The sequence below is a fragment of the Convolutriloba macropyga genome, chromosome 4, assembly GCF_964194025.1.
Source record: "Convolutriloba macropyga chromosome 4, txConMacr16.3, whole genome shotgun sequence".
In the NCBI taxonomy this organism is placed as follows: domain Eukaryota; kingdom Metazoa; phylum Xenacoelomorpha; order Acoela; family Convolutidae; genus Convolutriloba; species Convolutriloba macropyga.
Window position 1 is genome coordinate 80,495,598 of NC_134471.1, and position 18,505 is coordinate 80,514,102.

Here is an 18,505-nt window from a genome sequence, read left to right on the forward strand (position 1 = left end):
AAAAACTTGCTTTCATAAACCAAGAAACTTCCAAAATCTAAGAACGTTTTCAAATACCACCAATTTTTCACTCCTCTAATGGTATTTTTAAAACAAAACATGCTGCAAAACTCCTGGCTTTTTCACTTTTCCTTATCACTTCGGCTTGATTAAAATCAGCACTCTAATTGGACTGCTCACTGACGTGAGGAATTAGAACAGACCTTAAAAAAAGACAGCGCACCAATGCAAATCAAATAATTTGAATTGTTAAAAAAGGAGAACACCTAAATAATAGCCACTGAGAGGCTGACGGCGGCAATAAAACACTAAAAATGTCAATAATTCGGCTAATAACGCTTTACATAAAATACATTCAATTTAAAAACCATAATTGAAAAACATTAGTGCATGATAACGTAGCCAATAAAGGTTTGCTTGAGAAAAAAATTGGTTATCATTCCAGAAAGACAGTGTTAATACATCCTTGCTCTACACATCCTTGCTCCAGTAGATTACCACCTTTATGTGTCGGCACTTATAATTTGCTCATTTCAAAAATCTAGAGTTAAAATTGTAGGATGAATTGCTAGGAGTTGGATGCCATTCAATTGTTCCAGCATACTCCAGGCAAACTTGAATCAACAATATAGTGGTAAATATGAAAATAGTAATGGCAACCTCTTAATAATCTATGCAGACTACTATAATGGCAAAAATATTATTGAAAATAAAAATGTTCACGTCCATGAAAAATTGGTTAAAAAACTGGATGATCGTAAATCGGATGCTGAAAATCATATTGAAAAAATTTGTTGAGAAAGCAACAAATTTTAGCTTTCTCGAGAAAAAATCCCTACTGGAAAAGCAAGTTCTGGATTGCGTCAGACGTTTAGATGTTTATGTCTTCTTCGAGTGATTTCTCTCTATCAGATTCGAGACTTCTGTATTAAAAATTCCATATAGGAGACCATGCGACAGGCTTTTTTCGTTTAGGGTTTTCAGCAAATTAGATAAAACTAAATAATTTGAAAAAAAATTATAAAACTATCTCCTAAGCTCTAACTGTGGTAACACAATTGTTCAAGAAACATGCCTTATGGACACAGTTATGTGCTCAAAATACTTATTTTTTCAAGCAAAAAGTGGGAAAACGCAACAATTTGAACAAAGCGTGTACCCGGATTTCCTGGAGGAAACAACTGGAACTTAGTTTTCTAGCTCGGCTATATTGTTGCATTTTATCAGCATCTAAATTGTAGTCTAATGCTTGAATCTTTTTCATGCTGTTTAGATATTGGTGACCAGGACAATAGTTGAAAAAATAGTTATGTCCGGGTTACGCATTTGTCTTAAACTCTACTCTATTGAAAATTTCAGTCTGCTCAAAACGAGAAGTGTAACGTTTCAGTTTGACAGTTGTTGATTTAGATTTCATCTATTTAGCATCACTGATCGCAAAATTCGCTCATTGCATATATATCCACAGCCCAAAATAATTCTTATTTTCGTATTGCGTTATACTCAATAATTGTCGTATCAACATAACTCAAGAAGAGGTTAGTACAATTGTCTGATTATTAAAAAATAAGACTTCTGTTTTGTAATCTTTAACTTTTGTATGAGCAAATTGAAGTTTGTAAACTGATTCCATACATTAAAGTCCGTTAAGGTAATAAACAGTGAGTCAAATAATATATAACAAAACAGACCAAGTTAGACATTGAACTTCTGTTTCATTGGCTTCGGCATTCGATAGTGGAGTCTTCATTTTTCTCATAAGATATCGCTAAATTAAGTTTCAGAAAGACTATTTGAACTAAATTTGAAACAAATTAGAACATCTGTGGGTCAAGCATTTGACATTTGTCTTTTTTTCGCAGCTGAATTCCTTTTCCAACGCCTGTTTACTCTACTAGCGAAATGTAGATTATACCCCACCAAGTACAAAAATTGAAAATCTAACCTTTCAAAAAATTTTCTAACTATGCCCTAAAAATAAAAAAATCCATCTGCCCATTTCCTAACACAGAACCCAATTTTGGTTATAATGCGTAACTGTAAAGAAATAGGTCGTGAAGTCTCATACACTAAATAGTCTCATACTCGTATACACTAAATAGAGGCATCGTATAGTCAATATAGCTAAAATTTATAAGGAAGAGGCTCAACTATACAACAACCGACGGTGACTACATTGAAGAAAACAAATTTTTAAAAATTCTTATGAATACAGACCCGGCAGATTGCCGGAAAAAAGCCATTTATTTCTCTAACCCCGATTGTGATTGAAAGAACAAAGATTGAAAAAAGTGCAAACTATTTGGATGTCATTTCGACGTTGGACAAACTCCTATTTCTTAATGAAAGGTTACAAGGTCTAGGATCAATGCCAATAAGCGTTAGATATATTAACTATAAGAGCAAAGTTAAAGTAGCGGGCATCTAAAACTGGGCTTTATGGGTTTATCCGGTTTCTACTTCGTTTTTCGATACGGACTGTTTATTCTTGACTATTTTGCGAAGCAATTGCCCATCAAAAGGACTTAGAAAAGAATAAAAGAACAGTGCAACTATCACAGAGAAGTTGAAAAGATTCCAAGCAAAATGTTAAACAAGCTGTGAACTAAGGTAAAAGCAAAACAAAATTTTGTTCGGCGAAGAATAAAATACATCGCCGGAAGACTCCTGAACTGACTCGAATAAGTTAATCAATTAGGCCCATCCAACCACGCAATAAAAAGAGGCAACTAAATAAATATAACCCTAATTTTGAAAAAATAACATGAAACAATAACAAATGCCAAAAATGATATCTGCAAAAACTCTTCAAAAAGTTATCTCCAAAATTCTTTACAAGTTGCACCACCGAAACCATTTTTGTCCAAACAATTTGCAATATAAATAATCTTCATCCATTATGAAAAACAATAGAAACGGTACATACAGAGAAAAACGAGGAAAGCAAAAAAATTTGATTGAAAAAATTACAAAAAATTACCCTATTTTTTTAAAATAACATAATTCAAAATTACAGTCTATCACCAACAAAACTAAAACAACTAAGAAAAAACCATCAACTCAGATGCAATAAAACTGGAAGAAGCTCAAAATTGGAAGAAAATAGAGGAAGTTCAAAGTCCAATATATTTTTCTCAGATGGTCAATAAAGCTTCCAAACGCTATCAAAACTGCAGGTGATCAAAAAAAAATTTGTTGGTTCAGCGAAGACTTTTTCACACCTAGTTTTCTGGCTCTCAGTCAGAATAATGAATGAACAAAAACACTCCAAATTTGCTCTTTGCTTTTGACTTTTGTTCAGCAGATTGATCTTAACTTTTCTTTTCACGTTCGATATTTGACTTCCTCTAAAATACATCCTCTAATATTGAAATCACCTATTAAGAAATAGATGGCTATTACTTCTCTTCGATTCGTAAAAAAATAGGCCAGATATAACAGCCGGCTGATTAGATGAGGGCGGCTCTAATAATTATTAAAAGAAAAATAATCGTTTTAGAAGAAGGCAGCAAAAAATGTGGTCTGTGATGTTGTTGTGTCTACTCAGTTTATGCTTTCAATGGAGTGAGGCAGGAACTGAATGCAATTGTCCAGATGAATGTCAATGCATCCAAGCACCCGGCTCAAATCAAACTTCCTGCATGTGCAATGGGCGCAAAAGATCTTTGATCCAGCTTACTCAGGAGCCAGTACAACGAAATGACGGCAAACTCTGAAACTTCACAAAATTATTTCTTTCGGATCTATTTTTGACCCCCCCCCCCTATCTTGGTGGGCATATAAATTTTCCGCCTCCAGGCACACGTAGTAATTTTTGCGTAGTAACCTGCTATATAAGCACACATAATTTGTACGTGGGGGGTCATAGAAAACACTGACGGGACAGAATAGATCCCTTTATTAACAGCATCTACATAGGGAGAAAATGAAAGGTGGCTTTGGGTATGGAGTCATTAAATCAAGAAATAAAAGATGGTGATGGCAACCATTAAAATAATCAATTACATTAACGCTTATTTTGTTCTTTGCTTCGAAGCACATAAGAACATGTTCTAGCTGAGAAAAACTTGTCTACCAATTTTCGCGGTTTTCAAATGATTTAAAAATCTGGAACGCAACCTGATCGAAGTACAGAAAAAATGGAGGAAATTAAGAAATCGTCGCTGGTTCTTTTTCATCCAATGCTCTAGTTTAACCCAAAAAACGTTCCAGTGTTGCACCACCGAAACCATTTTTGTCCAAACAATTTGCAATATAAATAATCTTCATCCATTATGAAAAACAATAGAAACGGTACATACAGAGAAAAACCAGGAAAGCAAAAAAAATGATTGAAAAAATTACAAAAAATTACCCTATTTTTTTAAAATAACATAATTCAAAATTACAGTCTATCACCGACAAAACTAAAACAACTAAGAAAAAACCATCAACTCAGATGCAATAAAACTGGAAGAAGCTCAAAATTGGAAGAAAATAGAGGAAGTTCAAAGTCCAATATATTTTTCTCTGATGGTCAATAAAGCTTCCAAACGCTATCAAAACTGCAGTTGATCAAAAAAAAATTTGTTGGTTCAGCGAAGACTTTTTCACACCTAGTTTTCTGGCTCTCAGTCAGAATAATGAATGAACAAAAACACTCCAAATTTGCTCTTTGCTTTTGACTTTTGTTCAGCAGATTGATCTTAACTTTTCTTTTCACGTTCGATATTTGACTTCCTCTAAAATACATCCTCTAATATTGAAATCACCTATTAAGAAATAGATGGCTATTACTTCTCTTCGATTCGTAAAAAAATAGGCCAGATATAACAGCCGGCTGATTAGAGGGCGGCTCTAATAATTATTAAAAGAAAAATAATCGTTTTAGAAGAAGGCAGCAAAAAATGTGGTCTGTGATGTTGTTGTGTCTACTCAGTTTATGCTTTCAATGGAGTGAGGCAGGAACTGAATGCAATTGTCCAGATGAATGTCAATGCATCCAAGCACCCGGCTCAAATCAAACTTCCTGCATGTGCAATGGGCGCAAAAGATCTTTGATCCAGCTTACTCAGGAGCCAGTACAACGAAATGACGGCAAACTCTGAGACTTCACAAAATTATTTCTTTCGGATCTATTTTTGACCCCCCCCCCCTATCTTGGTGGGCATATAAATTTTCCGCCTCCAGGCACACGTAGTAATTTTTGCGTAGTAACCTGCTATATAAGCACACATAATTTGTACGTGGGGGGTCATAGAAAACACTGACGGGACAGAATAGATCCCTTTATTAACAGCATCTACATAGGGAGAAAATGAAAGGTGGCTTTGGGTATGGAGTCATTAAATCAAGAAATAAAAGATGGTGATGGCAACCATTAAAATAATCAATTACATTAACGCTTATTTTGTTCTTTGCTTCGAAGCACATAAGAACATGTTCTAGCTGAGAAAAACTTGTCTACCAATTTTCGCGGTTTTCAAATGATTTAAAAATCTGGAACGCAACCTGATCGAAGTACAGAAAAAATGGAGGAAATTAAGAAATCGTCGCTGGTTCTTTTTCATCCAATGCTCTAGTTTAACCCAAAAAATGTTCCAGTGTTAACTTCAAATATGAGCAAACTCGGAAAAAATTTTGATGAAAAAACACGCCCTTACTTCACCATTTAGTTAAGAGCTCCTTTGTTTCACGTCCCTATAAAATAATGAGATGAAAAACAAATTGCCCTGCTGACGGTTTTATTAAGCAATTTTTTTGTGATAGACAACTCACAAAAGACAACAACCTGATCATTCCAAAGTTAACCATTATATGGTATTATAGCATGTTTATGGGCTTCCCCATTAGAGCTCACAGCCTGGGAGAAATATGCACAAAATAGAAAAATTAAAAAGCGGAGAGAAAGCATTACCAATTAACTTGACCAAATAAGCTAGTTTAACTTGACCAATTAACTCGATAGTTTTGAAAACAAAAAAAACACCATCACAATGCTAATGAGATACTGAACTTGGTTTTGGCTCTGATCAACTAAACATAAAAAGAAATTTTTGAAAAATTTTCTAACCATTTACTGTGAAAAACACGCAGAACATTAAATAAGAAACAAAGTACTTTTCAGGATGCTAAATCATCATCTCGAGGTAAGAACTATTCAAGCCCTGATGTCCCAGTGCTGTTTTCTATTTCGTTCCCACTAATTACCGTTTTCTTGCTTTAACCTGTAACTGGCGCGCAATAAATAGATAGGATACATACTATGCAAAAAAACTTGCAACTTTTGACGACTGAAAACGGATTACCAAATTCCTAAATATGTAAAGAGCCTTAAAAATAGAGGGAAAAACAAAAATTAGAAAATTAAAACTTTCAAACCTTTTATATGGCTCTTTTTACAGCTTAACACAAGAAAAAAAGAATGGAATAAAAAAGGCGTGTGAAAAATCGTCACTTTTATTTTAAGAGCATTTCTTTCGTTATCGACCATGAATGTGCAAATTTCCCACGCATCGTTGGTGTAGTGGTAGCATAGCAGCCTTCCAAGCTGTTGACATGGGTTCGATTCCCGTACGATGAAACAGAAAATCATTTTGTTCGGATAACTAAAATTTGGTCCATAAGATTAAATAATTTTGACACGAGAAGCTTTACACTGGCTCCTAATAAGGTTCTAATTTAGAGTCCTAATTTGAACCTCATCCAACTGTCAATCAGCTCAAATGGAAGCAAAGCGCAGCCTAACGATGCTGAAGTAGATTCATTTCTCACATAGAGCAGGCCATTCGGGAATAAACAAAATTTCTGGGAAAAGAAATTTATTTAACAAACAAAACTGAAGACGCATATTGGCGGGAAAAAAAACGTTGAGAAAAACAAAAACAAAAAAATTGATTCCTTAACAAAAAAGAGCCGGTGGAACTGTTCTCTAGCGACTGACTGGTGACGTCTCCCACAAAACTTTGAACAAAAGAATAAAAAGAAAAATAGAAAACAAATTAGAAAAATACATAACTAGAAGAATGGGAAAAAATAGATAACAACTATGTGACCTCAATGAACATGTGCACATTAATAACTACAGAAAAAACAGCAGGTTGGCACAGTTAAAAAGCACAAATGTATTAAGAGATAGAAGGGACAATAAGACTCCTAAAACCATATTATGATCGTAGGTTAACGCTTCTAGGATTGTTCATTTCTGATAGTGAATGAAACTTAAGCAAAATGGGCATCAACTATCAGTTAAGCAAACAGACAACAAACAGACAAAGAACCTGGATTTCTTGAACGACTTTCGACTAAACCGAGCTTGCAATCAACTTTACAGACAAACCGTACTGTTGAAAAGAGGTCGAAAGATATTGCTTTTGACCGTGACATTCAAAGCTTCTAACAAATTCTCACTCTCAAAGCTTCTATAAAACACGAAAAAAGGTCAGACACTAATTTGGAACGTGATGCAAATTTTGGAACATGAACAAGGTGTAATCGTGCAACCACTTTTGGAACACCCAAAATTTACATGCAGTCGAAAAGTCTTACGCAGGACTTCACCAGATGGGCTAACGCTTTGATTTGATGGTAATCAAATTCATACAGCAACTAGCACAACATGGAAGAAAATAGCTCAAACCACGACTGAACGCGGTTGGCAAATAACAACAGCCTCTTCGCAAACAGTAAAATTTGACACACTTATATAAGATAACAGAGATCTAAACCGACAGACACGTTTAAGACATGATAAGAATAAATGGTACAAACATCACAGCTAGCTTTAGCTTAATTGTGTGTGTGTGTGTGTGTGTGGGGGGGGGGGGGGGGGGGGTGAAATGGTGGGAGGTTAAGTGCGGGGGTCAAGCTCACAGACCAATGAATTTATGTCTCCAGAGCAGTTTCGGTAAATCGCATACCGCATACTTAGAGTGTAGTAAGACAAAAAGCTCTAAGAGCACTTAATGCCCTCCGGACGTTACCTGTTTATTCGGTTTTTGAGGCCGAAAAGTCAAATGGGTCAGACGCAAAATCGGTCAAGCGCAAAATCGCATAAAAAGACCACAGGACATATAATTGCTACAGACTTTACTTGAGAGCAACTAACAGTTTTGGGAAGCTCAGAAAGGTCAACAAAAATATCCATTCTCAATGGACTATGGGATCATCTTCTGAAGTGGTTTTTCGCTTCTTGTAATGAGAGCCATCGCGGCACTGTCTTTCAACGCCGAGCGGAATTTTCTCTTTTTAATATCTGCTGGATCAGGTAAATGGCTATGAACAGTGGTAACTTCGATTTGTTCATTGCGTAGCCTGATTCTGTCATTGCATTTTTTAATACAGCAGTAATTTGTCGGTCTCTAATATAGCCACAGCCTTCCAAGACGAGCAATTCCGATTCTTCGTTTGTCTGAATGAATTCCATAATAACCATTTGCGTCAAAATTATGACACCAAACATTGTGAGGCACTCTTTTATAAGCTTGCCAAATAAAACAAAATCTTTCATTGAGTTTAACCATTAGTTTTGCGTCCACTTTTAATCTTTGATAATTTCATTCGGTTTAGCTTAATTGTCAGATTAACTTTCGTTAATTAATGAGTCACAAACTGAAAAATTTGGGAATGTTTTGTCTGGTTTTGGGACTGTGTTGTCTGGGACTATTTTACAATTTAGGATTATTTCCCTTTTGTCCGGACACGGAGAGACATATACATGAAAGAAAGCGAATGAAGCATCAGGCCGAATACTAGCTCGGTTGCAAGCGACGCATAATGAATTTTATCTACATCATGTGGGTAAATATGACTGGAGTCAGATGAACAGACGTAGCCTAGGGAAAACAGCCACTCCCAGTGAGCAAACGTTTACAGACGTCTCCATGTAAAAAGTGATTAGATGGTTAAGAGGGAACAATTTCGAAACATAGCTGGCAGATTGCCAGAAAATAGCCGCAATAGATTCGTAGATCGGCAGTCTAAAAAAACAGTAAAAAAGACAGACCAAAAAAATTTGTCTTTTCATTGAAGGCTGATCTGGTATATTTTGATTAAAAATCTGTATAAGTTATTGCTGCCTCTATTAGCTGATCTCAAATAACCTTCATTTAGAGTGACACACACCCATTTGACCTTATCTCTTTGAATTAAAGTAAATAAAAGTCAATTTCAAAGTGAGGAAGTCATTTTTGAGAGTGAGGTAAGTCAAGTGTGACCAAAAATTTAATCACGCGAATGAACAAAAAAAACTCGCTCCACTAAGAGCGAAAAATGACGTCACGCATGCAATTCAGTTGAAATTGCATGAACGAATGAACAAAAAGTGGCTGTGACGTCATATGGTCGTAACAAAAATCATGACGACGAAATAAAAAAACATAGCAGGACAAGTCCTGACGCACAATTCAAAGAATTTTCATTGACTAAACAGAAATCTAGACCTTGAACGGACTATGAATGGACTGGGAAAACCATTTAGAAAAAAAATCCGATCCAAACACTCGAAAAAACAGTAAACATCAAAGTGAAATTGCCGCATGTGAACAAAAAACCACTAGCGAGAAAGCGAATTTTTGTTCAAACACCGTTTTCTCACTCTACTTTAAATTTAGAGCGAAAAAATTTCACGCCGCAAAAGCACTCGCTTTTTCGCTCCATTTCCTGTTTCGGCGTGACCAAAATCACTACTCCAATTTGACTTCAAAAATCATGAAAATGTGTGAACAGATCTTAAAAAAAAAAGACAGCGCCCCAATACAATTCAAATTCTTTGAATTGTAAAAAACCAAGAGAAGGCCAATAATAGCCTCAGCTATCGCTGTGCGGCTATTAAAAAACAATTTAACGTACGATAGATGAATTTTAAAAATTTACTACTTTGGGTCTTGCAATTCCAATCAAGTAACTTGAATAAGCATGCTATTTAGTCAATCTAAATTAGATGCTTGGGTTATCTGCGAAAGACGTCAAACGTTGAGGCAAAATTCAAAGCCAAAGACTAAGATAAATTGCACTATTTAACGGCTACGTAATTCGTTTTATTCAACTAAGCAGTGAAATATGAAGCCCGTTAAAGCCTCCAAACCTTTACAAAGCGAAAGAATAATACGGAAAGATGATATTACTTAATTTCGATCACTTTTGTCACCAACTGTTTGGTTTTTCATTATGTGTTAAGGCTTATGTGCAGTGATATATCGGCCAGTTGCCGTATGTTAGGTCCTTAAAATAAGCTTGTACTTGCATTAACTTGAGTTATCAACTTAGCCTTTTCACCTCCTGTGTCCTACATACAAGATATGCGAAAATTTAGTCACTCAAACCTGAATGCGAATCAGAAAGTCCAGCAGAGTAATAGAAGTGGCTGCATGATGCTTCAGATTGTGGTACATGACCAGGACTGCTGGCTCAATATTCATAATGTTGTCACCTCCACCTCCCCCTCCAGTTCCAGTTGCTGAGAACGTTAGCCAGTCGAAGAACAGAGCCAGTTTACACTCTGCGGCTATTGAGTTGGATTTGCACTGCAATAGTAGCCAGCCAATCACCGCCCATCTACAAAGAAAGAATTTAATTTCAGATTGCCATTAAAAATTGGGCCATGCTTACCGTGTGCCTTGATTTGCCCATAAGCAATTAGTTGATTGTAAAAGAACTCAAAATAAAACATTCCACAACCCAAAGCCCAAACAACAAAGCAGGAAATGAGGTCAGAAAAAACTGAAACTGCTGCCCCTTGCGAACAAATGTTCCGACCAAACTAATTATTGCCTTACAACCTAAAAAGAGATAGTTCTCTGCATTAAAATTCATAAAGGAACTGTGTAAATGTTTACATATTAAAGAAATAACGATTAAATAATAAAAATTATAGGTTATAAAATAATAAAGTTATGAAGATGTTTAAATAATCAATTACAATCAATTACTGAGGATCACATTCCAGCGAGAAAGGGTCCCAAAACTGATAGTTAAAAGATTCTACTTTCTATATACATTTACTAGTCAAGTTTCCATAGCATATCTTAAGTCTGTTCTTTTCTATATGATAGATAAAGTGGTGTTTTTGGAAGCATCTCTCTGTTATTAAATGAAATCGAATGTCGAAAGAGAAAATCTCTCCTTGTGACACAAAACAAGGTTATATAGCTTTATTGTACTCAATCAGATTTGATGCTCAGGACCTAATGATTGTTAAATATTTTTGAAAAAAGAACATTTGTTGAACCAATCTAGACGAATTTTTTACACTTGTTCAAGCAGCTGTTTTATTTTTAACAGTCGGCTAAGGCTTATTGCTATCCAACAACTGATGTTTAAGGACATATAAATGAGGACACATTCTCTCATAAGTGTAAGTTGACGTATCCTTACCTAGGTATGATGTCTGAGGAGAGTATCTCGTTGGTGGGGTGGATGACACAGCAGATGTATCTGATTAGGTCTGGACAGAGAGACTGGGACTCCTGAGTTGACAGGTAGCTCTTGTGGAACCACTCTTGGTACCTACATTTAATTTACACACATTTCAAACACGTAATGATTTTACATGATGCTCTCTACATTAATCAGAGCCTATGTAACACTGTCTCGTGGGAAAAGGAGTTTGCTAAAACCTATATCTGCATAATGTAGCCACGTTATCAACTGAAACGCATAGCTACTAATAGCGGAATTAATTGAGAAGAAAATGCTCATTAGATTTTTGACGAAAAATTACACAGATGACGTTCGAACGCGCAGCTTAAGTTCTTTTTCAGATCATTGAAAATTAGAACATAGCCGACCCATTGCCGAACTAGTTAAGAAATAGAGTTCCTTGCTGTAGGATATGGATAGCAACAGATGCAGAATTTAGTCGATGAAGTTGCTGATGCAATCTAAGATACCTATCAAACGCTATTTTTTTAAAAAATCAAACTCCCTACTTATAATTGATCGCGATATTTCATTATTCATAGCCTTTATTTTATTTGAGCTATTTACTACTTCAAGTGAGTGAAACAAAAGAGTTCACGCACATAAAAGTAATCAAAAATGTCTTAGATAATTAAGTAGAAAGCATAAACGAAATTGCAGTTTTACAAAACAAAATGAAAAACGACAAAATGAGCATCAGACGACGATACAAAACAATAAACAAGAAACGTAAGCCGACAAACGTCAGACAAATTGCTCTCGATCGACAGGCGGGGCATATAATTCAGGTGTTGTAGCCTGGATAAAATTTTCTTTATGGGTGCGAAAAATCCACTCAGGTCGAGATTAGAGACCCGACCACCGAAGTACTCGACAAAATCAATAACTAATGGGCTATAAAGCGCTTTTGACTTTCTCTCTTACCCTCGCTTTTATTGTTGCAACAAACTTTTCATCAGAGTGACAGCAACTGAGCTCACTAAAAACTGCGGGAAAAAAGCGTGAAAAGGTCTCTTAAAAAGTCAAATTATGTTCTAGAAGAGAAGCGCAAAAAAAGCCAAGCAAAGACTGTGCATGAAAGAGACGCAAGTTTAAATTAAATGCATCAAACGTTGTTCCAGAGCCATAAAAACGCTTAAAAAGGTGGATATTTTGCAGCTTAGCCCAAATTATTGCGATTCCGCCTCTCAACCCACAGACCTAGGATCAAATCCGACTGTTGCCAACCGCTTTTGATGAACTCCGAAACTGGAAATTAAAAAAAACTGACCACAATGAATCCATTCAATAATTCGGAAAAAAACAATGAGCGAGCAAATTAAACGTTTGGACTGATTTTTCAACCCATTATAAGACCAATGACAAAAAACTAATTTTTTTTAAAACTGTTATTCCAAAAAACAACTATTTTTTGCTGAACAAAACTTCTAAAAACAGAACAGACTCAAGATTATTCAAAAAAATAACTTCTGAGTTCTTAGCAAAAAAATTATTAGTAAAATTATAAGGCAAACTAACTTTTGTCACTAAAATTTGGCATATTTACGAAGAGTCCTCAAAGACTAATGAAAAGCCGAGATATTTTTTAGAAATTGAGCTAAAGTTCGTTATTGAATTGAAATGATGTGAAAAAGTAACAATGTTGATCACTTATAGCGCACTTTGAGAAAACGTATTGATTAAAAACAGAACTTACTCCTTACTGCTTAAAACCATTTAAATTTATCACATAACGTCCACCAGCTGCAAAAACAGTCAAAACCCTGCAGCAAACCACCTTGAAAAATTATAATGCAGCCTAGTGGAAGCGTTTTTGGTTCAAGATCAGCGTAAAAAAATTGCAGATAGGTGACCAGACACTTCTCAGCTTCAAAAAAACTTTTTCTGCGCTTTTCTCGCTCTATCTCAAAAACAGGTGATCCACGAAAATCCATGTTCTCTTCTCTCTGCTCAACAATGTTCAAATACACTCCGACAAAAAACCCTTGTGAAAAAGACGCTCCACTTATACTCCTCATCGAGTCATAAAAAGAGCCGGTAGAATACCAGAGACGTTCTTCACTAACACCGTCAGTTTCAGAAAAATGAAATAAAGAACTAAAAAGTAACCGACTAACTTCGGGCGAATTGCTCTCAAACAATAGCCGAGAGGTTGGCTTCGGTAGTAGGAGCTCAGGACTCACGGAAGCTAGCTGGTGCTTACGGATGCTAGCATTATGTGGGGGTGACCGGAGTGTCTGTGCGTGTGTGTGAAGGGGGGAAAGCGTTGGGGGGAGGAGGTCAAGCGATGGGGCAGGGTCGCGAAGACTAAATGAGAGAGGGGTTAAAATCAATAGGCGGATGAAGTTGGACAATGGAAGTGGGGGTGAGGTGACTGAGGGGGTCGAACTTATAAGATTAAGAAACGCACTTCACACTAAGTCTTCCCTCAAATCCGTTTTGGTGAATTATTAAAGTATAGTAAGGCCTACTAAGGCAGGTCAGATAGGCAGGAGGGACTTAAATGGGATCAAAAATTCTCAAAATGACCTTTTCACCTTAAATATTACTATCAGATCCTCGGGGTAGTGTGGGTAGGTGTGGGTGGGGTAGTGGGTATGTGGAGGTGTCTGTAGATTGAATAGGGAGAAGGCACAGTTATGGGACGAAAAGTTCTCAAATCTCAAAATGGCCTTTTCACTTTGAATATTGTAAACAGTTTCTAGGGGTAGTGGGGGTATGTGTGGTTGGGGGTGCGGGGTATGTGTGTTTGGGGGTGCGGGGGTATGTAGGGGGTGTCTACTTTTAATAGATAAAATGTACTGTTTGAGACCAAAACTTCCCAAAATGACCTGTTCACCTTGAGTGTTATATCAGCAGATCGTATTTTTTTATGTGCTAGTACTTAGGCTACTGTTAAATTCCAATCTTCTAAAACAGAAGTCGACGTTCGAAAACGAAAGTCGAACGTTCAAGTCATGAACAAAACTGCTTCAGCGAAAAAACATAGAAGCACAAGGCCTGAAACACTTCAGATAAGGCTTCAAACAGGTATTCAGACAAAGTTTCACACAAGGCCTGAAACACTTCAGAATTTTCATCTACTAAACAAAAATTAGACAGAATGGACTATTAATTGCTTGGAAAAAGCATTTAGAAAAATCAATAAAAACTGAAAAAACAGTAAAAATCAAAATCAAATGGCCGCATGCGAACAGAAAACCAAAAGCGAGAAACAGAAATTTTGTTCTAACACCGTTTTCTCACTTTGCTTTAAAGTTTGAGCGAAAAAATCACGCCGCAAAACCACTCTCTTTTTCGCTCCACTTCCTGTTTCGGCGTGACCAAAATCACTACTCCAATTTGACTTCAAATATGACGAAAATGTGTCAACAGATCTTTGAGACAGCGCCTCAATACGATTCAAATTCATTGAATTGTAAAATATGGAGAATACTAATACTCCTCTTCGAGTCGTAAAAACAAATATCACACCATAGTAACGCTCAGCTTACAGATATTTAAAATTAGGACTTCGTAAATGCTCGCCAATCGTCTATACATAGCGCTAACCTCTTATGGTTTCCGAACTTGACTTTGGACATGAGGAAGTTGAGTTTGTTCTCCATTTCGACAGTGAGTCTACACGCGATGAACTTCCGTTGGCTTCTGATCTGCATCAGCGATAACAGTCCTGTGAGCAAAATAAAAAATTGTAAATTCAGAACTCAATCGCTTTGTCTTGCATTAATGGTCGACTATAACAATAATACGGAAGTAATGTATAGCATAGTCTTTCTTTGACAACTGTCGAGTGTTATATACAAAACCTTAAACCGGTCTAACGAAAATTGTTGATTCGGGAGGGTACAGGCTGTGGAATCATACAGGGGAGGGAAACGCCAAACTGGCAAAAACTCAATATCAGATCAAAAGCTGGAGGCAATTCAGTCACAAATATATACATGTTACGCTAAATGGGTTGACAAGCATATTCTTAAATATTTTAAGAACAATCAATTGAACTATCAATCTATTTTAATAACAATCAATTGAACTATATGTATAACAAACGTGTCTTGTACAAGTAGGTGGAAAAACATCTGGTCACTTTTAAGTGTGTAAATTATACCGTTAAATTTGGGGCTGAGAGAATGAGGTTGGTAGATCATGTCTTTCCACAGTTGTCCGAACTCTGGAATTCTGGCCACGTTCATCAACAGACGGATCAGGTCCCGTCCAATCACACAACAGTCCATGAATCTCTGTCGGAGCAGACTGACGCAGAACCGGATCTCGTTTTTCCTCAAGTTGTCGCATTTGGGACTCCTTTAAGTTGCACAGATGTCCAGTTTGGGAAAACTTTTATTCCTTGCTTATCTTTCATCAAAAAAAAAATTTTCAGCCTTCCTGTATGCTGTTCCACTTTTAGAGACCGCGAAACGAAGTGTGGAGCAAAATAAGATGACAATATTTTTTAAAGGAGCCAGAAAACTTAGGGAATATTAGCAGAATAGCGGCAGCAACAGTCTACTAAACTTCACCCAATTTCCCATCAAGTAGGATTGATTAAAAAGTCAACGGTCGGAGGAAGAATTTTTTCTCGAAAATAATGTAGTCGAATAATATTCTCAGAACAAACAAAATGGTGGGAGGTCACCGAATTGGCCTGAGATAAGCAAAAACTGGAAAATATCACGCACCCAAATGCTTGAGGTTTTTCCTAAAATTACACCAAATCACTTAAGAAAATTATGAAAAGCAATTATCTTCACCGATTGTAAGTTTAACCGAGCAATATTTCAATTATGGTCTCCGTTATTACAAATAATACCTGATGTATTCACTTTGCAAAATTGGATTCTCTCCGTTTCCGACGTTAAGAAAAGGAAACTCAAAATTTGCATCAACAATTTCCGGCTCTCATATTTTTTCGAACTTGAAATTAGATTTTCATTAAGATTTTCACTAAATTTTCAAGATACTTATATTTTGTGAAAAACATCAAAAATTGCCTCCAGCTGCATAATATATGAATTCTAACTTCATTCGTTAGTCATCTTTAAAGTTGAAATATATAAACATGTGATAGAAAATACTGCGGATACTTCGGAGGTGAAAAACGCAAAGGCTGAAACTTCAAAAAATTTTTAACATTTTTTTAACATTTTCTGTCACGTTCTCTTAGACCAAAAGAGCTTTTTTTCTTACCCTGTTCACATACCCGTTCGACAATGAGATTTAGTCTTGTATCAATTTTTTAGATTTGGTTGCATTTCACTGTTGACATTTAATTCAACTGTCGATTCCACGAAATTGTTTATTTAACAAAGATTCAACTGTCAAATTTTCAGGTTTAATTCTTAATATCGAATACACTTGTTAGTCTGGCTGACAGTTGTTTGCTTGAGCAAGAGCGCCACAAACTTTTTTTGTTGCCATGAACTTTGCTACTTAGTTTATTTTATAATTTGTAGCAAAAAAACACCTTCGCATGTAACGAGACAACAACTGCTTCGGTCTCAGAATTGCAGATCATAAATAAGCTTTCTAAATGATGGTGCATAATAATAGAGCACTAATAGTAGCCTTAGTATATTCGCGACTGTATAAATATTCAGAAAAAAACTTCAAACTGTCCTTTTTTGTTGACCGCTCATATCGGAGAACAGGAAAAACTTGCCAGCTACCAAATTTTGGACCTTCAAACTGCGTAACAAAAAATTAATAAGCTTAAAGTTGACAGATAATTTGGAGCTAAAAAGCAAATTGCCAAAAATAGAAGCGACCAAAATCAGAAAGATGCCGCGGGTTAGCTCGTCCATTCGGTTCATGCCTTATGTGAAGTTGTCAATGAAATTAAATTAGATCACAAAAAACCCACATTGTATTAAGCAAAAAATCCACTGATAAATCAAGCAAACCTGGTCAAAAACATCGCGTAAAGTAAGAGATCAACAAGACACGAGGGATTGCAAAATTTATTTGAGCTCAATTAACAGTAGGCAACAGTTATAAAGTATAGGTATAGAACTTAAGTTTTTATCCTTAATTTCACGTTTAAAAAATTATAGAACTCTGATAAACAATAGGAAATTTAATCAAGCGGACTTCGTGCCTTTTTAAACAGGGATGCTTGACTAATTAAATGGTAAAGTATACTACTAAGTCAAATCACGACAGCTTAACATTAAGCTTCAGAAGGCTATTCTTACCGAATAAGAAAATCCCTTTATTTTCATAGCCTTTTCTTGAAGACCACCAAACTTCATTCAAAACCGAAGAAAGAATTGTGATCTATTTTTGAATCCAAATTTATTAAAAATCGCTAATTTATGAAACGGCATTTGAACAATTTGTGCAATGTAAGCACAATTTTTGTTCCGTTTACCTCCACTTCTCAGGTATAAAAATTATCATCCAATAATTTCCTTTACTCAAAAACGCTTCCAAAACGTACTGGACATCTGTGTCGTATCTACCTATGATCGCAGATGAGTCTCAAATAGGTGAATATGAAATGCCCAAGCAGTAGATTGTCATTCTCAAATATCGCCTGCTGGTTATCCTCGCATATCTGTAAAATACGCTCTGCTAGCCACACGTTCTTGGACGAGACATCGCCGCCAACGATGTTCTTCATCAGACACACAACAGAGTGAGAAGAACCAACACATCGTGAAGAGACAAGTTGGCCGACCAACCACACCAGTTGTTGCCTCGCAATGTCCAAAAGTCTAAAGGAGCAAAATTCCGACTTTTCCCAGAACATTTTCCCAAATTTTAGACGCAAATGTTTCACAAAAATTACTCTAATTGTATTTGCGTAGCGAGGACGCCGGTAGAGCCGAACGGGCGTAGAGCAGTGTCACAAAATATGATTTAAAATCGAATATTTCCAGTACTATGATTGGGCGACACAAAACGCAGCAATTTAAAAGCATCCTTTGGGAAAAAAACTTATAAAATAGAGTACAAAACTGTCAGAGGGGATGCAGCAACGAAGAAGCCGATCAGAGCGCAACTCAACCGCACACATATAATAAAGCAGTAAGCACTGATCAATTCGTCATTTCGGGCCCTTCCCATTATAGCCCCCGATTATGGTATAATTACCATGATTGGGGGC

At 36.1% G+C, this 18,505-nt stretch overlaps 1 protein-coding gene, 1 long non-coding RNA gene and 1 other non-coding gene across 3 annotated transcripts in view; 2 read left to right on the top strand and 1 right to left on the bottom strand.

Annotated features, from left to right (window-relative positions):
- The window catches only part of LOC142337924 (integrator complex subunit 3-like), a 180,240-nt gene that overhangs the window by 157,009 nt on the left and 4,726 nt on the right, over nucleotides 1–18,505 (bottom strand). Inside the window, exons 2-6 of the mRNA XM_075387563.1 lie at nucleotides 17,859–18,113; nucleotides 15,509–15,705; nucleotides 14,950–15,070; nucleotides 11,353–11,484; nucleotides 10,302–10,533 (exon numbers count right to left, since the gene is read on the bottom strand). Coding sequence (XP_075243678.1) covers nucleotides 10,302–10,533; nucleotides 11,353–11,484; nucleotides 14,950–15,070; nucleotides 15,509–15,705; nucleotides 17,859–18,113 — 937 coding nt within the window. The remainder of the gene's footprint in view (nucleotides 1–10,301; nucleotides 10,534–11,352; nucleotides 11,485–14,949; nucleotides 15,071–15,508; nucleotides 15,706–17,858; nucleotides 18,114–18,505) is intronic.
- LOC142337925 (uncharacterized) lies at nucleotides 1,405–4,028 on the top strand. Its single transcript, XR_012758960.1, has 2 exons — nucleotides 1,405–1,538; nucleotides 3,500–4,028. It is a non-coding gene; the product is annotated as an uncharacterized LOC142337925 (long non-coding RNA).
- On the top strand, nucleotides 6,492–6,562 carry Trnag-ucc (transfer RNA glycine (anticodon UCC)). The gene has a single exon. It is a non-coding gene; the product is annotated as a tRNA-Gly (tRNA).